General features: G+C 33.3%; 1 protein-coding gene across 7 annotated transcripts in view; it reads left to right on the top strand.

The window, feature by feature from the left end:
* The window catches only part of LOC114335572 (protein Aster-B), a 184,857-nt gene that overhangs the window by 59,791 nt on the left and 99,353 nt on the right, over positions 1-25,713 (top strand). For 6 of the 7 annotated variants that reach the window (XR_007698519.1, XR_007698515.1, XR_007698516.1 and 3 more), the window contains one exon: positions 19,610-19,847. Coding sequence is in view for 2 of the 7 variants with exons in the window: in XM_028285821.2 (XP_028141622.1) it covers positions 19,610-19,847 (238 nt within the window). In the remaining 5 variants the exon portion in view is untranslated. Of the gene's footprint in view, positions 1-4,511; positions 4,638-19,609; positions 19,848-25,713 lie in introns of those variants that run through there. The other variant, XR_007698518.1, reaches the window with a different exon arrangement.

Here is a 25,713-nt window from a genome sequence, read left to right as displayed (position 1 = left end):
ATTTGAATGGTACCATCCTATATCTGGCTCTAAACAAACCTATGACATTCATTAGGATATTAGTCCTATCGCCAGGGAGGGGGGGGGTACAACGGCCTACTTAATTCAGATGGACTTACCCAAGTTTGTTTTATGTATTTTGACCTGTAGAACACGAATTTTTTGGGTAACAGTTGATCCGGATGTCGATAAGTTTGTTATAAACAAAGAACTTGAGGAATTACATAACAGCGATTTTTCGCAAAACAAAACATTTTTTTGTATTTTTGGGTGATTCTCAGCAAAAAAATGGTCTTACAAGTTTTTTCGTAGGATGCATAGTTTTAGAGATAAACGCGGTTGAACTTTCAAATAATCGAAAAAGTGCAATTTTTGAACCCGAATAACTTTTGATTAAAAAATAAAATAGCAATTCTGCTTACCGCAGTTGAAAGTTCAAGTCAAATTCTGTCGGTTTTGATTACTTTCATTGCTAAAAATTAATTTTTTTATTGTTAAACAAAGCTATAAACACATAGTGATTGAATGATGTTTTCAATGCGTTTTCATGATACAAGTGAGTAGTAGTGCTACTCACTTGTATGATGAAAACCTGTCAGGCATTACTGTCAGGCATGAAAACATTACTACCCTGTCAGGCACTTTTCAAATGCGCCTAAGAACAGAACAGAATGGTACGCGTCTCTCGCTCTGTACACTAAGCACAGCGCTGTAATTGTGGCCTGTCTGGCCGTGGTGGGCGAGAATTTCCAGGAATTTTTTGGGGCTGAAGGCGACTTTTTTTTGCGCCTTCGACAATGGTTGTCCCGATCTGCATCTCGGGATGGCCTATTGTATGTTTTAAGATCCTGACTACAAATACTGAAAAAACTAAAAGTGCGAATTTTGTCATGAAATTTGGTACGTGGGGTTAGAATAATATTTGGAACAACTTTTCCCAATATTTTTTCCGATATCTTTAACACGAAGCAAAATATCGAAAATTCGTCCTGTTTGTGGATTCGCAGTAGGCCGCGTTCCAAATTTAAATTTGCGTTGACTATCTTAAAAAATGTGAACCATCATACTGCTTGACTGCAAAATATCAAATCTGTATTTATTTTGACAGCCGCAATATAGGGGTGTCTTCGTCTTAAATACGACCCACTGTGTATATACGTATATACAGTCTGTTCCAACGAAAATTTGACCCCCTAGAAACTCAGAAACCAAAAGCTTCTTCAAAATTAAAAAAAAATACGTAAATTTATATTGGGAGGGGGACGAATTTTCATGCAAAATTCATGCCCTCAAATGTAACCTCCTACTGCCCCGCATCAACCCCCACTTTTTTTTAAATAGCAAGTTTGGTCAAGTGGTACATCATTTGAAAGGTAATTTTTTTATTTTTTCTCTATACGACACCATATTTTTTTTAAATTACGTAATAAGTTTGAAGATAATTTTGGACTTACAAATTTATTATAAATTAGTTAAATCCAAAAGTATCTTTAAAGTTACCTACCATGCAAATTAAAAAAAAAGTAGAGGGTCGTACAGAGAAAAAAAATACCTTTCAAATGATGTACCACTCGACTACCTTTGCTATTTAAGAAAAATTGTGGGTTGATGCGGGACAGAAGGGGGTTACATTCGAGGGCATGAATTTTGCATGAAAATTCGTCCCCTTTCCAATACAAATTGTTAATTTGTGAAGAAACTCTTGTTTTCTGAGTTTCTGGGGGGGGGGGGGTCAAATTTTCGTTGGAACCCTCTGTATATATAGAGTATAGTAGAGTATAGAGTATACAGTATATGTGTCGCCTACCCGCATACCCCGCTGGGCATGCGCAAAATTTGCTAGACATGAGAACTTGGAGAAGATCGCGCGGGATCTGCAATATTCGAGGCATAGTTTAGTTACAGTTTTAGAGGATGTCAAGGCTCGATTCAAGTTGTGGTGCCTTTAGGGAGAAAAAAATGTGTTTTGGAACAAGTTTAGAATAATTTAGGTTTCTACTTCGTGTTCTTTTTTACTCTATCTACTATTTTATTGAAGAGCAAAGGATTACGAGTATCTCTCTGGTGCCTTTAGGGAGAAAAAAATGTGTTTTGGAACAAGTTTAGAATAATTTAGGTTTCTACTTCGTGTTCTTTTTTACTCTATCTACTATTTTATTGAAGAGCAAAGGATTACGAGTATCTCTCTGTTTTCTTCCTTTCTTTATTTGGAATTGATGTGACGTTTCACACACCTACGAACACACCTACGTTTCACCAACGTCAAATATGACTTATTTTATTTGTCTCAAGTAAAGATTTACTTTTAGAATAAATTGACAAGTTAACCACGCTTTAAATTTTAAATATCTATATAATCAAATGTAACAAAGAAAATTCGTCATTTTAACTTTAAATTATCAAAATAGTATTGAAACACAATAAAAATAAAATATAATCGACTGATAAATTTTATTCCATCAATAACTATTCACAGATTTATTTTTGTTGTTGGTGAATTATTACTAAATTAAAATACCCTTCAATAAACCAATCTTAAATTTGCCTGTTTATTATTCACTTTTCATAAACAAATTTAAATTGTCCTACCTATTTTTATTGAATACACCTACTAACAGCCCAAATCAAAAAACAATTATTTAAAATGGTTTCACAACACATAAGAGAATCAACTGAGATGTGATATGGATGTGATCGATTTTGTTATGCTGCCAGCATCGTAATATGATTTTTTTCGAATCCTGAGAAAACTAATAATTATTTTAGAAAAATTACTCAATTAAATTAATCAAATAACGAGGAACTTAATCAGGTTCAGGTAAATAATTGACCTAAATTAAATAATGTGAATGTGTCATATTATGTCATTAATGTCATGTGTCGGTGTCGGTAAAACAAACATCTACCGAAACGATCTACGACTGTCCACCACTACCGCAATCTATTAAATTGATTGACCGTTACCTCCAGTTCGATAGGAGTAAGTTTTACTTCAGTGTACAGACTGCCTAGCAAATAAAATAGTTGACGCTAGCATCTTAAATAAAAAACTGTAGATTTTGATGCTAAACTAAAAACTGAGAGGATTTACAGAAAACTGTAGATCTACAGTTAAAACTGTAGGGTTGGCTCCATTGTGCTGAAGGCCTGTAGGCTCCAAAATCTGGTGCCTAACTCCCTAAACAATTCGTGGAAATGATGGCCCAATACCGCCAGAACTTACGGGATTTAGCTAGCGTAAAGAGCGAGATGGCACATCAATTCTATTGTTTTATTCTAGGCGCAGTTTAAAAGTGTCTTACCGATAAATATAGAATCTTAATACTACTACTACTACTACAAGGGGCGTGCAATAATTATAATTTCGGGGAGAAAAGTAGCTTTTTTTATTGTAGGTATTGTGTCAAAATTGAACAATTTTGAAATAAGTAATTTATATTAATAATTTATATTATTGTACATTTGAAGAGGTTACGCGGCGCCTCTCTTGCCTACCCCGACGGGCCGCCCCTGTAACCCAGTCATGATTTGTAATCCAAGTGATTATGAATATGGGTCTAATTATTCTTAATGCCACTAGCAAGGCAATATGTTTTCATTTTCTCATTAAGAAAAATAGTGAGTGTTATTGTTATTATTTTATCAGTAAATACTTACCAATACAATTTATAAACAATAGAATTTGTAAGTTTTTTCTATTTTTGCACTAATAATTCTATATTTTTCTAAGTGAATGTAAAATACATTATCAGTTAAATCCGTATTTTGCTTGTCTTCAACACTGTTTCAATATTAAGAGAAATTGTAATTTTCGTAGTACTTTTTATTTTCCCTGTAACTTTCTCAGCACACCGGACTGTGAAAATTTTCATCCCTAATCCAAAGCAGTCGCAAATTCTTGAAATATACTATACGTACAGTTAAGTGGGTAAGCGCAAAATTTGCTTGCAATGCTTTTTAAATGCATTCATTTTTTTCGAATTCTGAGAAAACTAATTAGTATTTTTGAAAAATTTAAACGCAGATTAAAAGATTACATTATTACCGAGGCCGAAAATCCTTGAAAACCTTTAAAATGTTTATTTAAATAAGTTACAGGGCTCAAAAAAGAGAAAATTGAGTGTGATTTTTAATTTCAAGTATGTCATTCAAAAGAAACGTTTTGTTTATTCTAAGGAACTTTCGGCCCTCGGTAATAATGTAATCTTTAATTTTTTTAATGTAATTTTTCAAAAGTACTAAATACTTTTCTCAAGATTCGAAAAAAAAAATGAATGCATTTAAAAAGCATTTACGCACTCAAAGCAAATTACGTACTCACCTATAATAGAAGTGGAAATTATTTCCGATCTCAACATGCTTTATTCAATTCAACAATAAATAAAAAATTGTGTATGTGTATATCACGTTACAACTAATTTTAAAATTATAATCAAGTAGTGCACAAATAAATCGCTTAGTTTCGTCTCTTCTTATCTCCTTTTATCTTATCGCGTAGGGGTCTTAATTGTTTCACCTGTTTATACTGTTTTTCAATAAATACAAGATTTTAGTTGTGTCCAAAATTGTTCAATCACTGTCATACTACACAATAAATGTAGGAGATGGTGATGCGTGCAAGAACTTGGAGGTCGATGGCAAGTATTACCTATGTAAACACTTATTGAGTATGAACTTCGTTATTAAACATGTTACAAGCCGGCATTTTGTAGCTGATGGATATTTTATTTGAGTAAAAATCAAATTATTAAGTAATAGACTGGGAGGTAGTGTCAAATTTTTACGGAGATTTTAGCACGGATTCTATGAGTTTGTTTTGGGAGATAGTACTTGTTCGATAACGAAAATGTCTGTCAGCTGGCGCGACTCTGGTAGTCCAGGGTAATAAGGATTTTCTCGGGACACTGAAAGATCCAGGTTGCTGACTACTTTTTTAGTTATTGTAGACCTATAGGAAGAAAACCTACCTGTTTCCTTCCAAGAGTTGTTCGCGTCCGTTTTTTAATTATTAACAATTTAGTACAAAAATCGCGATTTTTTCGATTTTTTGCACCCTATTTAAAAGCTAAATAGTTGACATAAAATTACAAAATTCATTTTTTTAGAACATTGAAAAACCTTCAAAATGCCGATTTTTGAAAGTTAAAAAGTTAATTTGTTGCTACGCAAACAGCAAAATAAGTGAAAATCGTTATTTGTTAATAATTTTTACTAGAACTCCCTTAGAACTTTAGTGTTTCACCCAAAGTTGGATATTGGGGTACTTAACAAACCCTCAAAATTTGAGAACGATCCATTAATTAGTTTAAGAATTATTCTATTTGTTTATCCCAGAGACCTTTATTTTGCAATAAGATAAGACAGAAAATAATGAAGATAGAGCAATTCTGAGTATGCCAAATGAAAGTAGAATAGTGATAGTATCACAATGTATTAAAAAAAGATAAAAAATAATTAACGTAGTCAAAAATCCTAATGCCAAATTTTTAAAATTTTGTAGTTTATAAACATTTAGAATAACTTTAAAAATGTTGTCCGTTGAAACAATCTTTTTATATATTCGAAAAGATAGTATTTTAACACGAATCTTCAAATAAAAAAAATTAGCCTGGGCTCATTTGGGACAAAGTTAGCCATATGTTTTTTTTTTAATTCACAGCTAATTTGTTTATAATAATTAAGGAATCTCATTAATGCCATTTTAAAGAATGGGATTTGTATTTTTTCTTAAAAGATTTGCACAAACATTATACCTTCACAGCACCCTCTACGATTTTTCAAAAATGTAGTGCAAACGATTACTAGGGGGAACCTACAAATCCAGCGAGTTAAAATACCGAAAAAGCAATTTCAAACGAATATAATTTGCTGTATCTCCGGATCAATTCAATGGATTTTGATCTTTCTTTTTTTAATTGGTATGTAATTTTTACGTACATTACAAATATGCAATTTGTTAAAAAATTTATTAATTAATAAACAGTCTAATTTGTTTAAATAATTCTTGAAAAATATTTTTTTTACAAAAATCTATTTTATTACTCATAGTATCATTAATGATCACAGAAAAAGTTAAAGTACACTTTAATAAAAAAATGATTTTTATTAGATAATTATTTATTGAAGATAATTTATTTATTAAAGTATACCTTAACTTTTTCTATGACTAATAGGGATAGTATAATTAAAATCATGGATTTTTGGGAAAAATTATTTTTTCAAAAATTGTTTAAACAAATTAGACTGTTTATTAATTAATAAATGTCTAGACAAATTACATATTTGTAATGTACAGAAAAATTACATACAGATTAAAAAAAGAACGATCAAAATATATTCAGTAGATCCCGAGATATAGAAAATGATAGTAGTTTTAAGTTGCTTTTTTTAGTTTTTGAACTCGTGTATTTGTCGGCTCCCAGCTCCCCCTTCACTTACCACGACTAGTCACCAGTTAAACTACATTTTTAAAAATTCGTGTAAAATACCAGCTTTTCTAATATGTAAAATGACTTTTTCTACAGACAATATTTTTAAAGTTATGTTTTTAAACTACAAAATTTCACAAATTTGGCATTAAGATTTTTGACTATATTAGATAATCTTTTTATCGTTTTTTAGTACATTTTGATAGTATAAGTTTTCTACTTTCATTTGGCATACTCAGAATTGCCCTATCTTCATTATTTTCTGTCTTATATTATTGCAAAATAAAGGTCTCTGGGATAAACAATTAGAATAACTCTTAAACTAATTAATGGATCGGTCTCAAATTTTGAGGGTTTGTTAAGTACCCCAACACCCAACTTTTGGTGAAACACTAAAGTTCTAAGGTAGTTTTAGTAAAAGTTATTAACAAATAACGATTTTCAGTTATTTTTCAGTTTGCGTAGCAACAAATTAACTTTTTAACTTTCAAAAATCGGCATTTTGAAGGTTTTTTAATGTTCTAAAAAATTAAATTTTGTAATTTTATGTTAACTGTTTAGCTTTTGAAAGGGGTGCAAAAAATCGAAAAAATCGCGATTTTTGCACTAAATTGTTAATAATTAAAAAACGGACGCGAACTCTAGGCAGGAAATAGGTAGGTTTTCATCCTATAGGTATACAACAACTAAAAAAGAGTGTGTGTGTACTTTGTACGCACGTAAGAAGATATTCTTCTATTATATAGGTAATTTCAACGAAGTAAATATACTTAACAGGTTATTTGTATTTTATTTAAAAATTAAACTAACTTCCTTATCTACCACTTTCAAAAATTTTTTATTAAAACAATCAAAAATAAAAAAAAATATGAATCGCCCAGGATTCGAACCCGCGTCATTTCAATCTCGGAGCTAACGCCCCACCAACTACACCAGCGAGGTCCTTCTAATTGACATGTAATATTTTATTATTTTACTACAGAGAAACACAAATCCAAAAACACAAGAATTATAATAAATAATACATTTACTAAAAACACTAATATATTCTTTTAATGACTTATTTGCACGGATACAGATACATAAATACCTATCTTGAAAGATTAGCAAGGAACTACATACTATCTGTGTGCGCAGGCGCGCAGATTTATGTACAATTTTACCCTCAATCGAATCGCGCCTAAAGAAGAATATCTTCAAAAAAGTAGTCAGCTACCTGGATCTTTGAGTGTCCCGAACATGGTCTATTTCTAGCTTATTACCCTGGTCTATATGTAAACACTTATTGAGTATGAACTTCGTTATTAAACATGTTACAAGCCGGCATTTTGTAGCCGACGGAGATTTTATTTGAGTAAAAATCAAATTATTAAGTAATAGACTGGGAGATAGTGTCAAATTTTTACGGAGATTTTAGCACGGATTCTATGAATTTATTTTGGTAGATAGTACTTGTTCGATAACGAAAATGTCTGTCAGCTGGCGCGACTCTGGGGCTTTTAGGCAAGAAAATATAATTTATGAAAGTAGATGGAAAAACCTTACAACTTATATGTCAAATATTTATTTCCGTGCATTACATCCATAATGGTCTAGTGGTTAGAATCCTGGCTTTCACCCAGGCGAGTCGGGTTCGATTCCCGACGTCGGAAATCCTTTTTGTTTTTAAAATTGACATTTTGATTTGAAAATAATTGTTTTTATAATACCACGTTTGTATTATTTATACGACACAATATAAAAAAGTATTATAAAAACAATTATTTTTCAAAATAGGAACAAAAAGGATTTCCGACGCTGGGAATCGAACCCGACTCGCCTGGGTGAAAGCCAGGAGCCAGGTATTCTAACCACTAGGCGATTATGGATGTAAGGCACGGAAATAAATATATGACATATAAGTTGTAGGGTTTTTCCATCTACTTTCATATTTTATCTTTCCTTGCTTAAAATCCCCGGTTTTGGGCCAGCGGACACATCATTTGTTAATAAGCTTTGGAACAACTGACTAAAAAAAAACAGCTGTGCTAAAATACTCCGGTAAAACTTGACGCTAGCTCCCGGACTATAATTTTTCAATCTGATTTTTACAAAAACATTTAGTAAAAAAATATACAATATGTATCTATAGAATTCGTAAAATATACAACGGGATGATGATGATTCAAATGGGATGAACAAGAATGTCACTTCTAAACTGTCTTCTTTGGTGTTACTAGATTGGTTGGCGGTTTTCGCAACAGTGACCAGGCTTGTCTACTAAGAGTTTTTAAAATCTACATTTTTAACTCTTTCAGTCCATTTCTCGCGCCTAGCGGTATCAATGCTGTGGCTCTGCAATTATAATTCGTCCGCAGTTTCCTGCTTTCGGCCTTCACAGACTTCTTCCTACTGTTTACTCTCTCTATTAATTGCTGCTTTTGCTGCAGTCATTATTGCTCCTATGTCAACCTCTCGTAGTTTGCGCTTTTTGGTGGGACCAGCCTAAGCATTTTTCAAGATTACTAGAGAAAGCAGGCAGTTAGCTTTCTGGGGTTTCTTGTTATAGTTCCATCTGGGGAATGGAAATCGGACATGACCTTTCTTCTGGCAGAGGTTTTTTTTTGTCTTCGTCATTATCATCATCATCAGTGGCGCGCTACAGCCCTAGTTGAGCCAAAGATACAGCTCGCCAGATCTCGCTGTATACAGAATTTATTTGTTTTTTGTTCAGATAGTCTTACGCTAACTGTGACATTTTGGTAGATATATTTGATTATCTTAATATAGTGATGGTCTATTCGGCATTTTGTCAATACTTTAACATTTTCTACTAGTTTATGGTATCGAATGGTTTCTCATAGTTCACGAATATCAGTGTCAATGGTTTGTTGCACCTCGTATAAGGAATCTATAATCATTACTTTTATGTTTTGCAATTCTTATCTGAGACTGTTATAAGTGCACATCAATCACTTCAAAAATTTATTTCATAACATTATGCGGATAATTAATGGTAAATATAAACACTTTATGTAACTCTCGATAAAATCACAAAAGCCAAACTTCACATAATATACACTTCACGATCTGAAAAACTGGAAATCATTACTTTAATTACCAGAGAACGACAGTTCTCGCCAGTGGCGCACAACCCTCCTACACGCGACACTATATACAGGGTGATTGATTAGTGTGAGGAAGCTCAGTAGATCTGTTATAGTAAAAATTACAAAAAAAAGTTATTGACAAAAATTGTAGGCAGCTTTAAACTCCACATTTTAAAATTAGTTACAATCTTACAGGGTGTTCCATAAGATGGTGGCAGACCAAACTTATGTTTTTTTAAATGGAACACCCTGTATTTTATTTTAAATTTGAAATCAAATTTACTTCCACATCACAACAATATAAAGTTTTATTATGTTATACCGGGTATTTAAAAAGTTATAACCAATATTACCTGAAAATCGTATCCAGTTTAACTCCCTGTATAATTAAAAAGGAGTATAGGAACATTGATCTATTGCAACCATAGTTTTTTAATAATTGTTAAAAATTATAAATCATATTCGTTTTCATAATATTCGTTAAATCAAATACAGGGTAAGTCAAAATGCAAGTACATTATTTTCTTTGTAATTTTAAATAGAACACCCTGTATTTTATATATCTATCGAAAAGTACTAATATCATACTTCAAATTTTATGAAGTATTCCCTATACCTAAAGTTATCAGTTTTCTAGATATTTTTATTTTTCCATCAAAGTATTAATTTGGTAGATATTTTAACGTTTACCAATAATTATTGTGAGTTGGCCATGATTGATTTGTCAGAAACTGACAGTTTGACATTATTGTTTATTAATTCACTATTGGGGTACACCGTAAATTAGCAATAATTATTATTTAGTACTTCAGTAATTAATTTAATTTAAATTAGCAATAATGAATTTTACTACTGATGAAAAAATGGTAGATATGATCTGGATTTTGGAGGAATGCAATAAAAATTCATTACTATCAGCTAGAATTGATCAAGAACGGTTTCCAGATAGGCGACAACTTAGACAAGATACATTTGAAAAATTGAAAGATCGATTTAACCGCACTGGTTCAGTGAATTATGAAAAACATGAACGAACAAAAACTAGTGTGACAGAGGAAAACGAAATGAGTGTGTTGATGGCAGATACAGAAAACCCACACACAAGTATAAGGAGTATTTCCAATGAACAAGAACTTCGTTACTACTCTGTTCAAAACGTTCTATCTAAAACCAGATGCAACCTTATCATATTCAAAAGCACCAAGAATAGCACAAATGAATAATATTTTGTGAATGGGACTTAGAAAAAATTAATGAGCAGAGATTTTTTTGATTATGTCCTATTTGGTGATGAAGATACATTCCATCGAAACGGTTCTGTTAATAGACATAACTTTCACTAAGATTCAACAAGTAATCCATACCACATAGTAACACATAGTCAAACAAGATGGTCTCTAAATGTGCGGGGAGGTATTGTCGGTAACCATGTAGTAGGACCATATTTTTTTTTTGAAGATAACTTAAATGGTGAGATTTACTTAGATTTTATCGTAAATCAGTTACCGATATTACTAGAAGAGGTTCCACTTAATATACGTGAACAAATGTGGTTTCCACATGACGGTGCTCCTGCGCACCACAATGAATTAGTACGTGGTGAACTTAATGATCAGTTTGGTGAAAGGGGGATCGGAAGGGATGGACCGGTAAGGTGGCCATCCATTGTCACCGGATTAAATGGAGTCATTTTTTTGGGGTTACGTTAATAACGAAGTATACAAAATACCTCCAACAACAAGGGATGATATGAAAAATAGAATCCGAATTGCCTTTCAAAATATTTCTTTACAAATGCTTAATAATGTAAGCAACTCTTTCAATGACCGCTTTCAAGTATGCATAGATGTTTTGGGAGGTCATTTTGAACACCTTACTTAAGTAAGATAAGTTAAAATTACTGTTGTTTTTTATTTTTCTGTGTTATTTTTTTTCCCTCGGTTATTTTTTATAAATTTTATTTGAAATAAATTGTTTTCTTTTCTGTGTCGTTATTTCGTTCCTGAATTAATAAATAATAATGTCAAACTGTCAGTTTCTGACAAATCAATAATGGCCAACTCACAATAATTATTGGTAAACGTTAAAATATCTACCAAATTAATACTTTGATGGAAAAATAAAAATATCTAGAAAACTGATAACTTTAGGTATAGGGAGTACTTCATAAAATTTGAAGTTCGATAGTAGTACTTTTCGATAGGAATATAAAATACAGGGTGTTCTATTTAAAATTACCAAGAAAATAATGTACTTGCATTTTGACTTACCCTGTATTTGATTTAACTAATATTATGAAAACGAATATGTTTTATAATTTTTAACAATTATTAAAAAACTATGGTTGCAATAGATCAATGTTCCTATACTCCTTTTTAATTATACAGGGAGTTAAACTTGATACGATTTTCATGTAATATTGGTTATAACTTTTTAAATACCCGGTATAACATAATAAAACTTTACATTTTTGTGATGTGGAAGTGAAGCAGATTTCAAATTTAAAATAAAATACAGGGTGTTCCATTTAAAAAAACATAAGTTTGGTCTGCCACCATCTTAAGGAACACCCTGTAAGATTGTAACTAATTTTAAAATGTGGAGTTTAAAGCTGCCTACAATTTTTGTTAATAAATTTTTTTTGGAATTTTTACTATAACAGATCTACTGAGCTTCCTCGCACTAATCAATCACCCTGTATATACACGAAATTTTCGATTTTCTAAATCTGACTGAATTGAAAATTGGGCCGACTCCCATCTTAAAGTTCAGGAGAAGACTCACTCATCCATATGTCAACCATCCATTTTGGTCCAAGGCTGTGGATTTTACGGCCCTTCCTATTTAGGGTCTGTTTTTCGTTCTTCTCCCCAAAACTCACAAAAATTTCAAAAATTTAAGTCCTACCTTTGCGGCTTCTGATAGTACTGATCATTACCTTTCCAACGCATGTCTAATTTTGAAAATCGGTTATACCATTCAAAAGTTACCGAGCTCAGAAGTATGACTCAATTTTTATTTAAAAAGGGGAAAATGTTTGTGGATATGTATGTACTATGTATGTGTGTGAAAAAGTTACACCGATTTGAATTTTTTTTCTGTGTTTGAAGAGGGGACGAGGGCCGATTCAGAACCGCTGTAGTTTGTGGCTTTTGATCACCCTTAAGGCAGCTATAGGACTTGGTAGGTACAAAACGGCATTCGGTTCAAGAAGAGACAGGAGAACCGCTGATACACCTAGTGTTGGAAAATTCTCGAGAATGAAAAATCGGAGAATATTCACGAGAATATTCTCGAGAATATTCTCGATATGGAGAATTTTCTGAGAATGAACCTTATGACGCGCTTATGGATATTGTTAAAGATGAAATAGGGTATTAAAAATTATTAAATTATATACAAAATTATGAGACGAAACAACAGTGTTCTTTATATATAAGAAAATACAAAAACAACAGAAAACAAAATTTATTTGACAAAAAAAAAATGAAATTTTCTTAACAGCAAATACTGGATGTGGTGAGCTAATCTGAAAAAGATGAGGCCTCAGATTCAGAATCTATTTCTATCGTTAGCTCATCCTGGTCATCTACATTCTGCATTTCAATGCACTGATGAGAAGTTGTGGGATCTTGTTTTTCACTAGTCGCCAGCTCAGTCATGGATTGGTCTACGTCTAACAATTTTAAATTGTGAGCAATAAAAGTTACCTTATCAGCCCGTTCACCAGTAAGCCGGTTTCTTTTAGAGGAGTGGATAAAACCATAAGTACTGAAACTTCTTTCAGTCGATGCACTGGATGAAGGCATGCTTACCGTCATTGGACGAACCTAACAACTGTGTTGGCTGAAAAGCAGTTGATGAATGTTTCTGTTGATCCTTTTCAAATAATTGTCTCGCTCCCACCGGACATTTAACACATTTTACTAAATTTTTTGTCATTCTTGTTGCATTTTTCAAGTATTGACTATCACAAAATTTGCAAAAGTACTTGTTTTACCTTGTACACTTTTAATTTTACAGTAATTCCATATATTCCTTTTAAAGCAAGCACCACACTCTCGCGAAGTTACTTCGGGAAAGTTCACCGAAGTCCGAAGTACCTGTCACTACACACTTATTCTACTTCGCGAGGAACACATTCACGCCGGGCGATAAGGACTTGGTCTCAAAAACCGACACAGAATGCAAGTAGGCCGAGATGCAGCAAAGTCGCATGAACAACCTGTCTACACTCTCGTACTCGCTGAATTTCGATCGACTTCGCGAGTAGTATAGTGAGCGTGTTAGGTTTTTTAGTAAATTATACTTTACTTCGATCCATTCTAAAGATTTGCACGTTAATATAGCATCAAAACAATAAATACTGACACTGTAAACACCCTAGCTAGTGGTTCATGGGATTCCCCAGCCCCGGCTACTCAGATTTTCGGAGATTTGATCTAAAATCGCGTGAAAGTGAAAAAGCATTTCATGAGCGGAGCGGCAAGTAAGTGTTTGAGCTTCAAGAATAATAATGTTTGGGATGCAAAAAATATACTAGGTGAATTGGCAAAAACAATATAGAAAATTCTCAAAAATAATTTTCTGCCCGAAAATATTCTCGCTGAGAATTTTCTGGCCGAGAATATTCTCTTGAAAATATTCTCTTCTTGCATCACTAGATACACCAAATCAATAGTGTTGAGTTAAGCTTTCAAATGGTGTCTAAGCCGTCAGGATGACATACACATGGCACAGTATAGCCGAAAAACCGAAAAACTACTGGCTCACATAAAGAAGAAATTAATATTACTTTGAGTTTCATGTAAAAACATTGCTGGTTAAAGGTTGCATAAACTACCTTGTGAGTGATTGACTGATTTTCAGTATTATTATTTATTTCATGTTTTCTATTCTGAATAGTAATTTGGTACTAATTTACAATTTAAAATATTGAAACACAATAATTGAATTTGAAACTGTATCTTGTTTGATAGTATATAAAGTAATTTTAAGTAAACAAAAGTTACATAAATTACAAACACTATCAGTTGAACAAACATTAATTTTAATTTTAACTACAGACTAATATTACATTTTTAGTTTATCATAATATGCGACAAATGTATTTTGTCTATACATTAATTTAATTACTTGCGGAATATTTCGCTAATGTTACACGATTAATACGAGGTTGGTGCCATAAATTTTCGATATTATTAGATTTCAGTTGTAACAACCTTTCATACAGTATCAGTAGGGTAGGATTATTCAAGTTTCATTATACAAATTCAATTGCGTCATAATTGCATATTTGTGATGCCTACAATGTATGCGTGACTTCTTAAAGTTCGTCAAAATATTTAGGAGGAATTTTTTTTGCGTAAAAGAAAGAAGAATATAAACAACGCAACGTTTACTAGATACATTTTATTTCATAGCATACGGAATACTCCAACAAGAACATTTTGGAATATATAACCAACCCGTCTTTATCATTTATTACTATCATATCACTTTGATTATGAAAAAAAAATAGATTATCAGTTATTTCTTTTGCAACTGAAATAATTATCAGATGTAATACTTAATACCAAAAAAGGTATCATTTGATCAGATACTTACTTACTTTCCGTGTCCGGAACACCAACAACTTTAAATTCTGTATTTCCAATGGTTGGCCACATAGATGGCCCTGTCATTTGCTATAATTAAGTCTTCTTCTGTGCAGGTATCGTGCTCCCCATTTTTTCAGGTTACAAGTACAACGTGAAACGCCGGTTCTTAGTCTGTTTAGCGCTTTCCAAGTACGGTAAATTGTGTCCAGCAGCCATTTCCTCTGAGGGAGGAAAATGAGTCGCGGTAGCTGACGCTTGCCATAGGTGTATTCGGCGCGTCGCTGGCGGTTCGGGGATGGATCTTGATGTTTTCAGGAAGCTTTTCCGAGATCTTAGTTTGCATGGCTGAGTTTGGTGGTCATATAAGGGGTGTCTTCGGTCCGTCTCCTGTTTTTTTCGTTCTACCTCTGACGTGACCTTCCTCCTGATAGGTGGTGGAGCAATAACAGCTATGGGGTATACCTCTTCGATAGGTGTCGGTTTCAGGCAACCCGATATTATACGAACCGTTTCATTTAGAGCCACGTCGACGTTCTTTGCGTGAGCAGAGTTTGCCCATACTGGTGCTCTAAACTCCGCGGCCGAAAAACATAATGCTAAGGCAGAAGTGCGGAGAGTGTGTGGTTGTGCTCCCCATTTTGTATTAGTTAGCTTGCGGATGATATTATTTCTGGCACTTACTTTCTTCTTGACATCTTGACAGTGGTATCGGTAAGACAGAGTTCTATCCAGACGAACGCCAAGGTATTTTGGCGTCTCGTTGTGTTCCAGCATCTGACCACGCCATTCCACCTCCAGCGGCCTTCGGGCATGCTTGTCTCTAAGGTGGAAAGCACATACCTGGGTTTTTGTGGGATTGGGTTTCAGATGGTCTTTATCGTAGTATAGAGCTAAGTCTCCCAGGGCATCTGTCAGATTCACTTCGACTTCATTGAAGGTTCTTCCCTGAGCTGCCACAGCTGTATCATCAGCGTAAATAAATTGCCTTGTTTGTTGGTGTATGGGGTGGTCGTTGGTGTACATATATGTTGTATAGAATCGGAGCGAGGACACTTCCCTGTGGTAGCCCATTTTTTTAGTCCCTCCACCGACTGTTCTTGGACTGGAGCGTTACGTAGAAGCGTCTATTCTGGAGGAGACATTTCACTAACCTTGTTAGTTGGAAATCCTTTGTAGTTTCGTAGAGTTTTGCGAGTAGCCGTTGATGGTTAACTGTATCATAGGCGGCAGTTAGGTCTATGAACGCTACTCCTGTTATTTCTTTCCGTTCAAAACCGTCTTCAATATGTTGAGTGAGATTAAGAATTTGACTGCAGCAGCACTTTCCGGGTCTGAATCCTGCTTGTTCTGGAATAATTCGATCAGATAAACTTAAGTTTTAAGAAAACCGAGTTCAGTATGTAATATAACCCTTATTTTATACCAGTTCTTTGTATTGCGAGAAATACAGGATGAAAGCCATCTTCTTTTTCTTCTTCTTCTGCCTCTTCTTCTTCCTTTAAAAACGTGGGTTACCATCAAAGCTATCTTAATTTTAAAGATGAAGGATGAAGTTTTTCAATCCTAATAGCAACATTAATAATATTGAAAATATTAAAAATATTACTAAAAGATTTTTAAATTGAAAAACTTATTGGTACACTTTCCTGGTGACACCTCCAAGGCTTCTACAATTTGCAAGCCAAATGGATGCTGCAGTGAAGACAAAGGGAAGGAATTCTACACTATGCAATTCACATCCCCCGTCTGCAGCTTGGTAAAGTTCCAACGGAAAATGCACCTAGTTACTCTACGGAGTACATTAATAATAATAATACATTAGCTATCTTAATTTTAAAGATGAAGGATGAAGTTTTTCAATCCTAATAGCAACATTAATAATATTGAAAATATTAAAAATATTACTAAAAGATTTTTAAATTGAAAAACTTATTGGTACACTTTCCTGGTGACACCTCCAAGGCTTCTACAATTTGCAAGCCAAATGGATGCTGCAGTGAAGACAAAGGGAAGGAATTCTACACTATGCAATTCACATCCCCCGTCTGCAGCTTGGTAAAGTTCCAACGGAAAATGCACCTAGTTACTCTACGGAGTAATACGACTATAAAATAAAAATGTATACCATTTTTATTCAGTTGCAATGCGAAGGCAAAACAATCTTACTTTTCAATTAGAATACGGAGTGCAATCCAGCTCTCTGAATCGCGATTTTCGATTCTTATTGGAATCTCATCAGAGAGAGCGCAGGCTTGTTCTCCATATCCTAACTGACCAGCACCGAGAGCTTTTCCCACACATTGCAATGTGAGATCTCCGATGAGATTCCAATAAGAATCGAAAATCGCGATTCGGAGAGCTGGATTGCACTCCGTAATCTAATTGCAAAGTAAGATTGTTTTGCCTTCGCATTGCAACTGAATAAAAATGGTATACATTTTTATTTTTTATTTTATTCTATCTTAATTTTATTCACTGCCACCCTAAATAGCGTTCTTGTCTCAATACCATACCAATCTCGCAAGTTCTTCAACCATGAAGTCTATCTTCGTCCTGGACTGCGTTTACCTGCAATTTTTCCTTGCATAATATTTTGTAGCAACCTATATTTGGGACCTCTCATTGCATGTCCTAAATACTCCAGCTTTCTTTGCTTGATGCTTTTTATGATCTCAGTAGTCTTGCTGGGACGTTGTAGTATTGTGGAGTTTCGAATCTTCTCCACCCATGAAACTTTTAAAATTCTTCTATAGCACCACATTTCGAAAACCTCAAGGCGATTTAGATCAATTTTATTCACAGTCCAAGACTCGACACCATAAAGTAAGACCGAGAACACGTAGCAGCGAAGTAGGCGGATCCTCAATGCCAATTTTAGGTCTCTGTTACACAATATCTTAGACATTCTTCTAAAAACGACTCTGGTCTGCTCTATTTTGGATCTAATTTCACCATGACTATCTGCGTTACAACTGAAACCTATGAATATCATAAACCCACGATGCTCAAAGCAAGAGCACGACGGTGATCCAGTATTATCATCCAAACTGTTTAATATAATATTAGAAAAAGTCATATAGGTAGCAAGTATCTATAGAATAGGTCTTATCTGCCACAAAAAACAGAATCAATCTTGATTATAAATTTTAACAATGATTTAAAAAGTATGACAACGACAGGTTGTTGCTTTTGTACCCCTTTTCAATTATACAGATCGTTAAACTTGTTACAAATTTCATTGAAACTTGGCTATAACTTTTTAAATACCCTGTGTAACACAAAATATCTTTGTATTTTTGTAAGGAGGAGTACGTAGGAGTGTACGTACATACACGCCAATGGTGAATATAAAATTTTTAATTGTATGTCAAAAATGCGCAATAACTACCTCTTAAAACCTACCAAATTTTATTGGCATATTTCAACCGGTTTTATAAATAAATCTTCAGTTTGTAAGAAAAAATTCAACATCCCGTATCTCGGAAACGAAGCATTTGCGGGCATATGTTTTTAAAGCAAACGGTTATTATTTTTTCATGCAGAATTACCCCTTAAAGGTTGTCGCACTTATCTAGAAACACCCTGTATTGATGAGAAACGTGGCTAGTTGTTAAAGTACCTAACTTTTTTATTATTCAACATGAGTGAATGAATCAAAAAACAGAATGTTAAGAAAACCTGAAGCTATAGTTGGGTTTTAATTTTAGTATTTTATAAATGCCAGAATATTCCACAGGTTATGGTGAACTTTGAGAAAAAAACAAAGTTTGATCCCCCGATATACAATGACAATAATAGCAACAATATTATTACAGCGATATTGATAAAGAATAAGGCTATAACATATTTAAAAAAATCACTTAAATCGGACAACAGATTTAGGAAATTCGAGACATCAAAAATGACCCATTTTGTGGGTGGCCCGTTTTCTCTGGCGCGCAGTGTATAATAACAGCTTTTTGAAAACTCAAAGCATACCACTGAACAAAATATAAACATTTTCCGAATTGGAAATTCCATTCCATTTTCCGTAAGTTGAGAACGGATGTTTTAAAGTACCATTACTTTGAATAGCGATAACAAATGATGTACATAGGATAACTTTTCGTATGAAAATACCCCGCTCTGTAAACTATTTCTTAAGCGAAAACGACGCATTTTGCGTATCCGTTTTTGTATGGGAAGTTAACGAGCTTAATGAAACTTTGGGATACAAGAATTCGCAATATACCGGGTGGTCATAAGATAGGATCTTTTTTAAATTCATGATATAAAAAAATGGACGAATTTTTTCGTGTCCTCAGCCTCGTTTCGATTTGTAACTAATTTTAAATTGTGAAGCTTACAACGACCCCCTATTTTTGTAAATAACTTTTTTTGGTAGGTATGTCTTGTAATGACAGATATATGGACTTCGTATAATGCACTTTGTCACAAAAGTTAAGCACCCTGTAGATGTGTATGAAATACTAACCTTATGTAATATTTTCAGAGCCAAGATAGTTCATCAAGTCAACGTCTAAGTAACGCCAATAGCATCGAAATAACCCCACCACAAGACTACAAATCAGAACTAACAAATTCAACAAACTCATCTAAAGAGAAAAGAGAGGGAAGGGGAAAGAAAAAGTCTTCTTGGTTTAATTCTCTATATCCTACCTATAAATCAAGATCGGAGGATTTCAAGAAAATTTTTAAAGACGTACCGGACGTTGAAAGGCTCGTTGTAGGTAAGATCAATTATTATAATATAATAACGTATAATATGGTACAATTAAACGGATCGAGGGGTTTAAAAATCGTTTGAATAGTTGTTTGGATTAACTAATGCCCTGTATACGTGGGCAGTCCGATAAGTACTTAGCCTACAAAAGAAAAAGGAACATTTTGGAAAAGTGGCAATTTATTTCTGTACATAGTCTCCTTTTAGCTCGATTCGATACACTTGACCCAGCGATGCTCCCGTCTGAAAAATACCTTTTCTCGAGGTCTGCAAAATAGGTTTCCGTAGCGGCGATGACCTCCTCATTCGACGTAAATTTCTGCACAGTGAGTGTTTTTTTCAAGTTTGGAAACAAATAGTAGTCGCACGGGGCCAAATCTGGAGAATACGGTGGATGGGGCAACAGCTCGTAGCCCAATTCGAACAATTTGGCTATGGCGACGGCGCACAGTGTTCAAAATTGGTCAAAACATGATCGAAACTAAATTTTTGTTTAAACTGTAAAAGTTATCTCGCTGAAAACTTGGAATATTTGAGATATTATACCGTATAACGAGTATATATATAATAGTTAAGTATTTTCTATGGGAAATAAGCCACAATTTTACTAAAAAACGAATTTATTAATAGTATTTTGTATTTTGACAACGAAACCCGATTTGGGCTTCGAAACGTTAATAAATTCATTTTTTAGTAAAATTGTGGCTTATTTCCCATAGAAAATACTTAATTATAAAAATGCCACAAGAAAATAGCTTCAGAACAATATATATAATAGGGGTCGTTTTTTTAGTTTTCATCCCTTCATTAGGGGGTGAATTACTTAAAAAATATCGTTATACAGTGTTTCATTAAGAATGTCCAATCTATGAGTTATAGATTCTAGACCTCAAAATATTAGGATTTAACCCAAATCACTTAAATAAAATGTGGCTATTTACAGAGTTACAGGATGTTTTATTTAAAAATTTAAAAACTATTTTGGCTCAGTGGTTTAAACTTTTCGACGTATCCTTTTCATACTTCGCACAAAGTGTAGGTACTGTACACCCTATACAATTATGTTAAACAAACGTTTCTGGCTATTACCAGAGGCGTACGACAGGGGACAGTGAATGGTTGACCCTTCCCAAATACTACGCCACTGGCGGAAATGCCGTTTTAGTGCAATTTTTAGATTCTCTAATTCTTTCTATATAAATAACATACACTTCATTCGGAACGATAAAGTCATTAGTTTTCGAGATATTTGAAGTTAAACATGTAACGGCACAGATATTTGATTAATGTATTGTGCCGCTTAATTTTAAACTTCAAATATCTCTAAAATCAATTATTTTATCGTTAAGACTGAAAATCATAAGTTTTCGAGATATTTGAAATTAAAAATTCAGCAGCACAATACATTAATCAAAATATCTGTGCCATTACCTACCTACTTGTTTAAGTTCAAATATCTCGAAAACTAATGATTTAGTATATTCTCTATTGAGGAATAGCACTACTTCATCAAAACTAAAATCTCTTTTCGTAACCCTAACAAATAACATGTGTTTGACATACATGTAAACAATACGTACGAGTGCAATTATTAATTCAGACCAAATGCGCGCGGCGCTCGATGCAAACTTATGCGCAATGTGTTCATTTGCGCACCTTTGCGCAGTTTGTCTTATATATTTTTTTATTCCTTACATTGTATTCTTTCATTTATAGTGGAGTCAATGAAGGTGGATATGAGTTATTACCTCAGATTTCGTTGAACCTCCATCGATTTTCATAAAAATTGGTGAGTGGTTAAAGGATACCTCAAGGAACAAAGGTAACATAGTGCCAACTTGCGCTTTTTGCATTTTAGGGGTGAAATACACCCCTTTTTTAAAAATTATTTTTTAGATTTCTGAAAGTGCAGTCACTGTAAGTTTTCACTTCCTATTTTGTTGAACCTTCATCGATTTTCATGAAAATAGGTAAGTAGTTAGAGAATACCTCAAGCAATAAAAGATATATAGCATCAACTTGCGCTTTTGCATTTTAGGGGTGTAATACACCCCTACTTTTTAAATTGTAAAAAATGCAGATTTCCGCATTATGGCGCAAGTAATCTCGTTTAATTAAGAAAAATAAATATTTTTTATGTGCATGAATTACATTTTTTTTTTAATTTTTCAAACCTTATAGCAACCAAAAATCCGAAAATTAACAAGTCGAAAATCACGAAAACCTTATTCTTCTATATTTCTGAAAGTGTAGTCACTGAATGTTTTCACCCACGATTTCTTTGAACCTTCATCGATTTTCATGAAAATTGTTGATTAGTTAGAGGATACTTCAAAAAACAAAAGTGATATGGCACCAAGTTGCGCTTTCTGCATTTTAGGGGTGAAATCCACCTTTTTTTTAATGATAAAAATGCAGATTTCAGCATTCTGGCTCAAGCAATCTCGGTTAATTAAGTAAAATAAATATTTTTTTACATTTATGTGCATGATTTATAATTTTTATTAATTTTTTAAACCTTATAGCAACCAAAAATCAGAAAATTAGCAAATCGACAATCACGAAAAAAATTAATCTTTTATATTTCCAAAAAGGCAGTCACTGAAGGTTTTCACCCCTGATTTCGTTGAACCTCCATCAATTTTCATGAAAATTGGTAAGTAGTTAGAGGATACCTCAAAAAACAAAAATGATGTGGTACCAACTTGCGCTTTTATCCTGGGGGTGGATGTTACCCCTTCTCATGGGTGAACACTATTTTATTAAAAATACCATAATTAGATAGAGGAGTAAATTCTAAGCAAACTTTCTTTTATCAAGTTTATAAATTTTTTATTTAAATAATATTTCATAATTTAATAAAATATTATTGGTACAGTAAAACCTGACAATAACGGCCACTAAAAATAGAAAAAAATTGGCCGTTATAGAAATGTGGCCGCTAATGCTAGGTTTCCTTTTCCACCAATACATAAAATATAATTGAAAATTTATTTATTTTAGTAATTAAAGCAAATCTTATTAAATATAATTCTACAAACAAACGGAACATACTAAAACTAAATTCAATTTACTACAATATAAAACAATATCTATACGAAAAAACAACTACAAGAAAAACAGAATTTTTGTTTGTTTTACATTTTTTTAGATAAACGAAACATACTAAAACTAATTTAATATAGGTAATACATAATACAAGAATAAAAAACCGCTAAACGCCGTAAAAATGAGTGGCGCATAAAATATTCCAGCTACAAAAGATCTGATATGAATGTTACGTGGCGCGAAAATGGATTTTCATTTGATGCAAAACAAAATTCTAGTTTTATTTTAAAAGATTTTTCCATAATATTTGCTAAATTTGAAGTAAACGCGCCACAAAAGAGTAACTTTGATACAGTTTGAATTTTGAAACTCTTTTGTGGCGCGTTTACTTCAAATTTAGCAAATGTTATGGAAAAATATTTTAAAATAAAACTAGAATTTTGTTTTGCATCAAATGAAAATCCATTTTCGCGCCACGTAACATTCATATCAGATCTTTTGTAGCTGGAATATTTTATGCGCCACTCATTTTTACGGCGTTTAGCGGTTTTTTATTCTTGTATCAGGAGTTTTTCAAAGTTATTTATAAATTAAATGTATGAAGTTGAATGCAATGTTCCTCTATTACACGTCAAGCTTTATAAATGGTCACCTTTGTTGCATTATCTCCCAAATTATCTAGTGTCCATCGAATGTACACTAGATTTTTTCTCTATTCGAAATAGATTGAAAAAAAATATTGAGATGGCCGGTAAATGAAGTCGGATTGCCCGTTGCCAGATCAAATTTAGCGTCTTAACCACTACAACTACATAAACCATTTGGGGAATAATCGTTAATTGGATTATAATTTTGTAGCTTAATAACTTCTAAACGGCTTAACCAATTTTGATCAAAGATCAAACATGAGTTTGAAACGTATTGACCAGTACTTAGTATCTGATGGATCTAAGGTCAAGTATGATAACTAAAGCTATTACAGGAATTATTGAGCTTGAGAAACCGTTTTTCCCACAGGAAATAGATTTTATCATATTTATGAAGCATATAACCTAAACATTCGAATTTTTCCGGATATGAGGTATACACCGTTAGATTCGTCTTGAGTCCTTCTACAACCGCTAAGTTATTGGCGCAATTCGTAGGTTGAAATGTTGAGTAATTGTCGAAAAACCAAAATTTTCAAAGTTTAGTTTTTCAGTTTTTCGGCTATACTGAGCCGTGTGTATGTCTGATCCTAACCGCTTAAACACCAAATGAAAGCTTAAGTCAACACTATTGATTTGATGTATTTGCGGTTCTCCTGCCTCTTCTTGATCCGAATATATATACTCCCAAAAACATGCCGTTTTGTACCTACCAAGTCCTATAGCTGGCTTATGGTTGGTCAAAAATCACAAACTACACCGGTTCTAAATTTGCCCTGACCCCCTCTTTAAACACAGAGAAAAAATATCAAATCGGTTTAACTTTCAAACACACATACATACATATCCACAAACATTTTCCCTTTTTAAATAAAAATTGAGTCACATTTCTAATCTCTATAACTTTTGAATGGTATAACCGATTTTCAAAATTAGACATGCGTTGGAAAGGTACTGGTCAGTTCTATTAGAAGCCGCAAAGGTTGGACTTAAATTTTTAAACTTTTTGGGAGTTTTGGGGACGAGAACGGAAAACAGACCCTAAATAGGAAGGGCCGTAAAATCTACACCCTTGGACCAAAATCGATGGTGGACATATAAATGGGTGAGCCTTTTTCTGAACTTTAAGATGGGAGTTGGCCCAATTTTCAATTCACTCAGATTTAGAAAATCGAAAATTTTGTGTATATATAGTGTCGCGTGTAGGGGGGTGTGGGTGTGCGCCACTGGCGAGAACTGCCGTTCTCTGGTAATGTTCAAAACTAGACATGCGTTGAAAAGGTAATGATTAGTACTGTTAGAAGCCGCAAAGGTCGGACTTAAATTTTTCGAAGTTTTTGAGAGTTTTGGGGACCAGAACGAAAAACAGACCCTAAATAGGAAGGGCCGTAAAATAGACACCCTTGGACCAAAATGGATGGTTGACATATTAATGGGTGAGTCTTTTTCTGAACTTGAAGATGGGTGTTGGCACAATTTTCAATTCAGTCAGATTTAGAAAATTGAAAATTTCGTGTATATAATAGTGTCGCGTGTAGGGAGGTGTATTTCTGCGTCACTGGCGAGAACTGCCGTTATCTGGTAATCTTTTCGATATAAAACTAACAGCTTCGATAACTAATAAATCGAAAATTATTAATTTTATCAAAAAATTGTATAATGAACATTTTTTGCTTATAATTAATATTTTTACCAGCATTTGCGGTCAAAATATAAAAAAAAAAAATTCCACCCTCGAGATGAGGTGGCAACCACCCCATGGTAAAAGCGTCTTTCGGCATCATATAGATTTTGATCCTTGGAGTATCCACTACTTATTGTTAAATTTTCAAGTAAATCTATCCATTCTGTAAAAATTGCGAAGTGAAAAATTTCAGTTCCTGGACTAATTATACTTTTGGAGCTCTATAACTTCTGAACGGCTTACCTGATGTTGATCACTAAACATGAATTTGAAACGTATTGATAAGTAGTATCTGATGTATCCAAGATCGAGTATGATAACTGAACGTATTACAGGAATTATTGAGTTTGAAAAACCGTTTTTTACATAAGAAATAGATTTGATCATACTTATGAAGCCTATAACTTAAAAATTCGAATTTTCCCAGATATAAGGTATACACCGTTAGACGCGTCCTGAGTCCTTCTACAAACGCTTAGTTATTGGCACAATTC

The sequence above is a fragment of the Diabrotica virgifera genome, chromosome 6 (genome assembly GCF_917563875.1).
Source record: "Diabrotica virgifera virgifera chromosome 6, PGI_DIABVI_V3a".
Taxonomy (NCBI): domain Eukaryota; kingdom Metazoa; phylum Arthropoda; class Insecta; order Coleoptera; family Chrysomelidae; genus Diabrotica; species Diabrotica virgifera.
The sequence above is the reverse complement of the archived record's forward strand: the minus strand, read 5'-3'. Positions and strand labels throughout refer to the sequence as shown.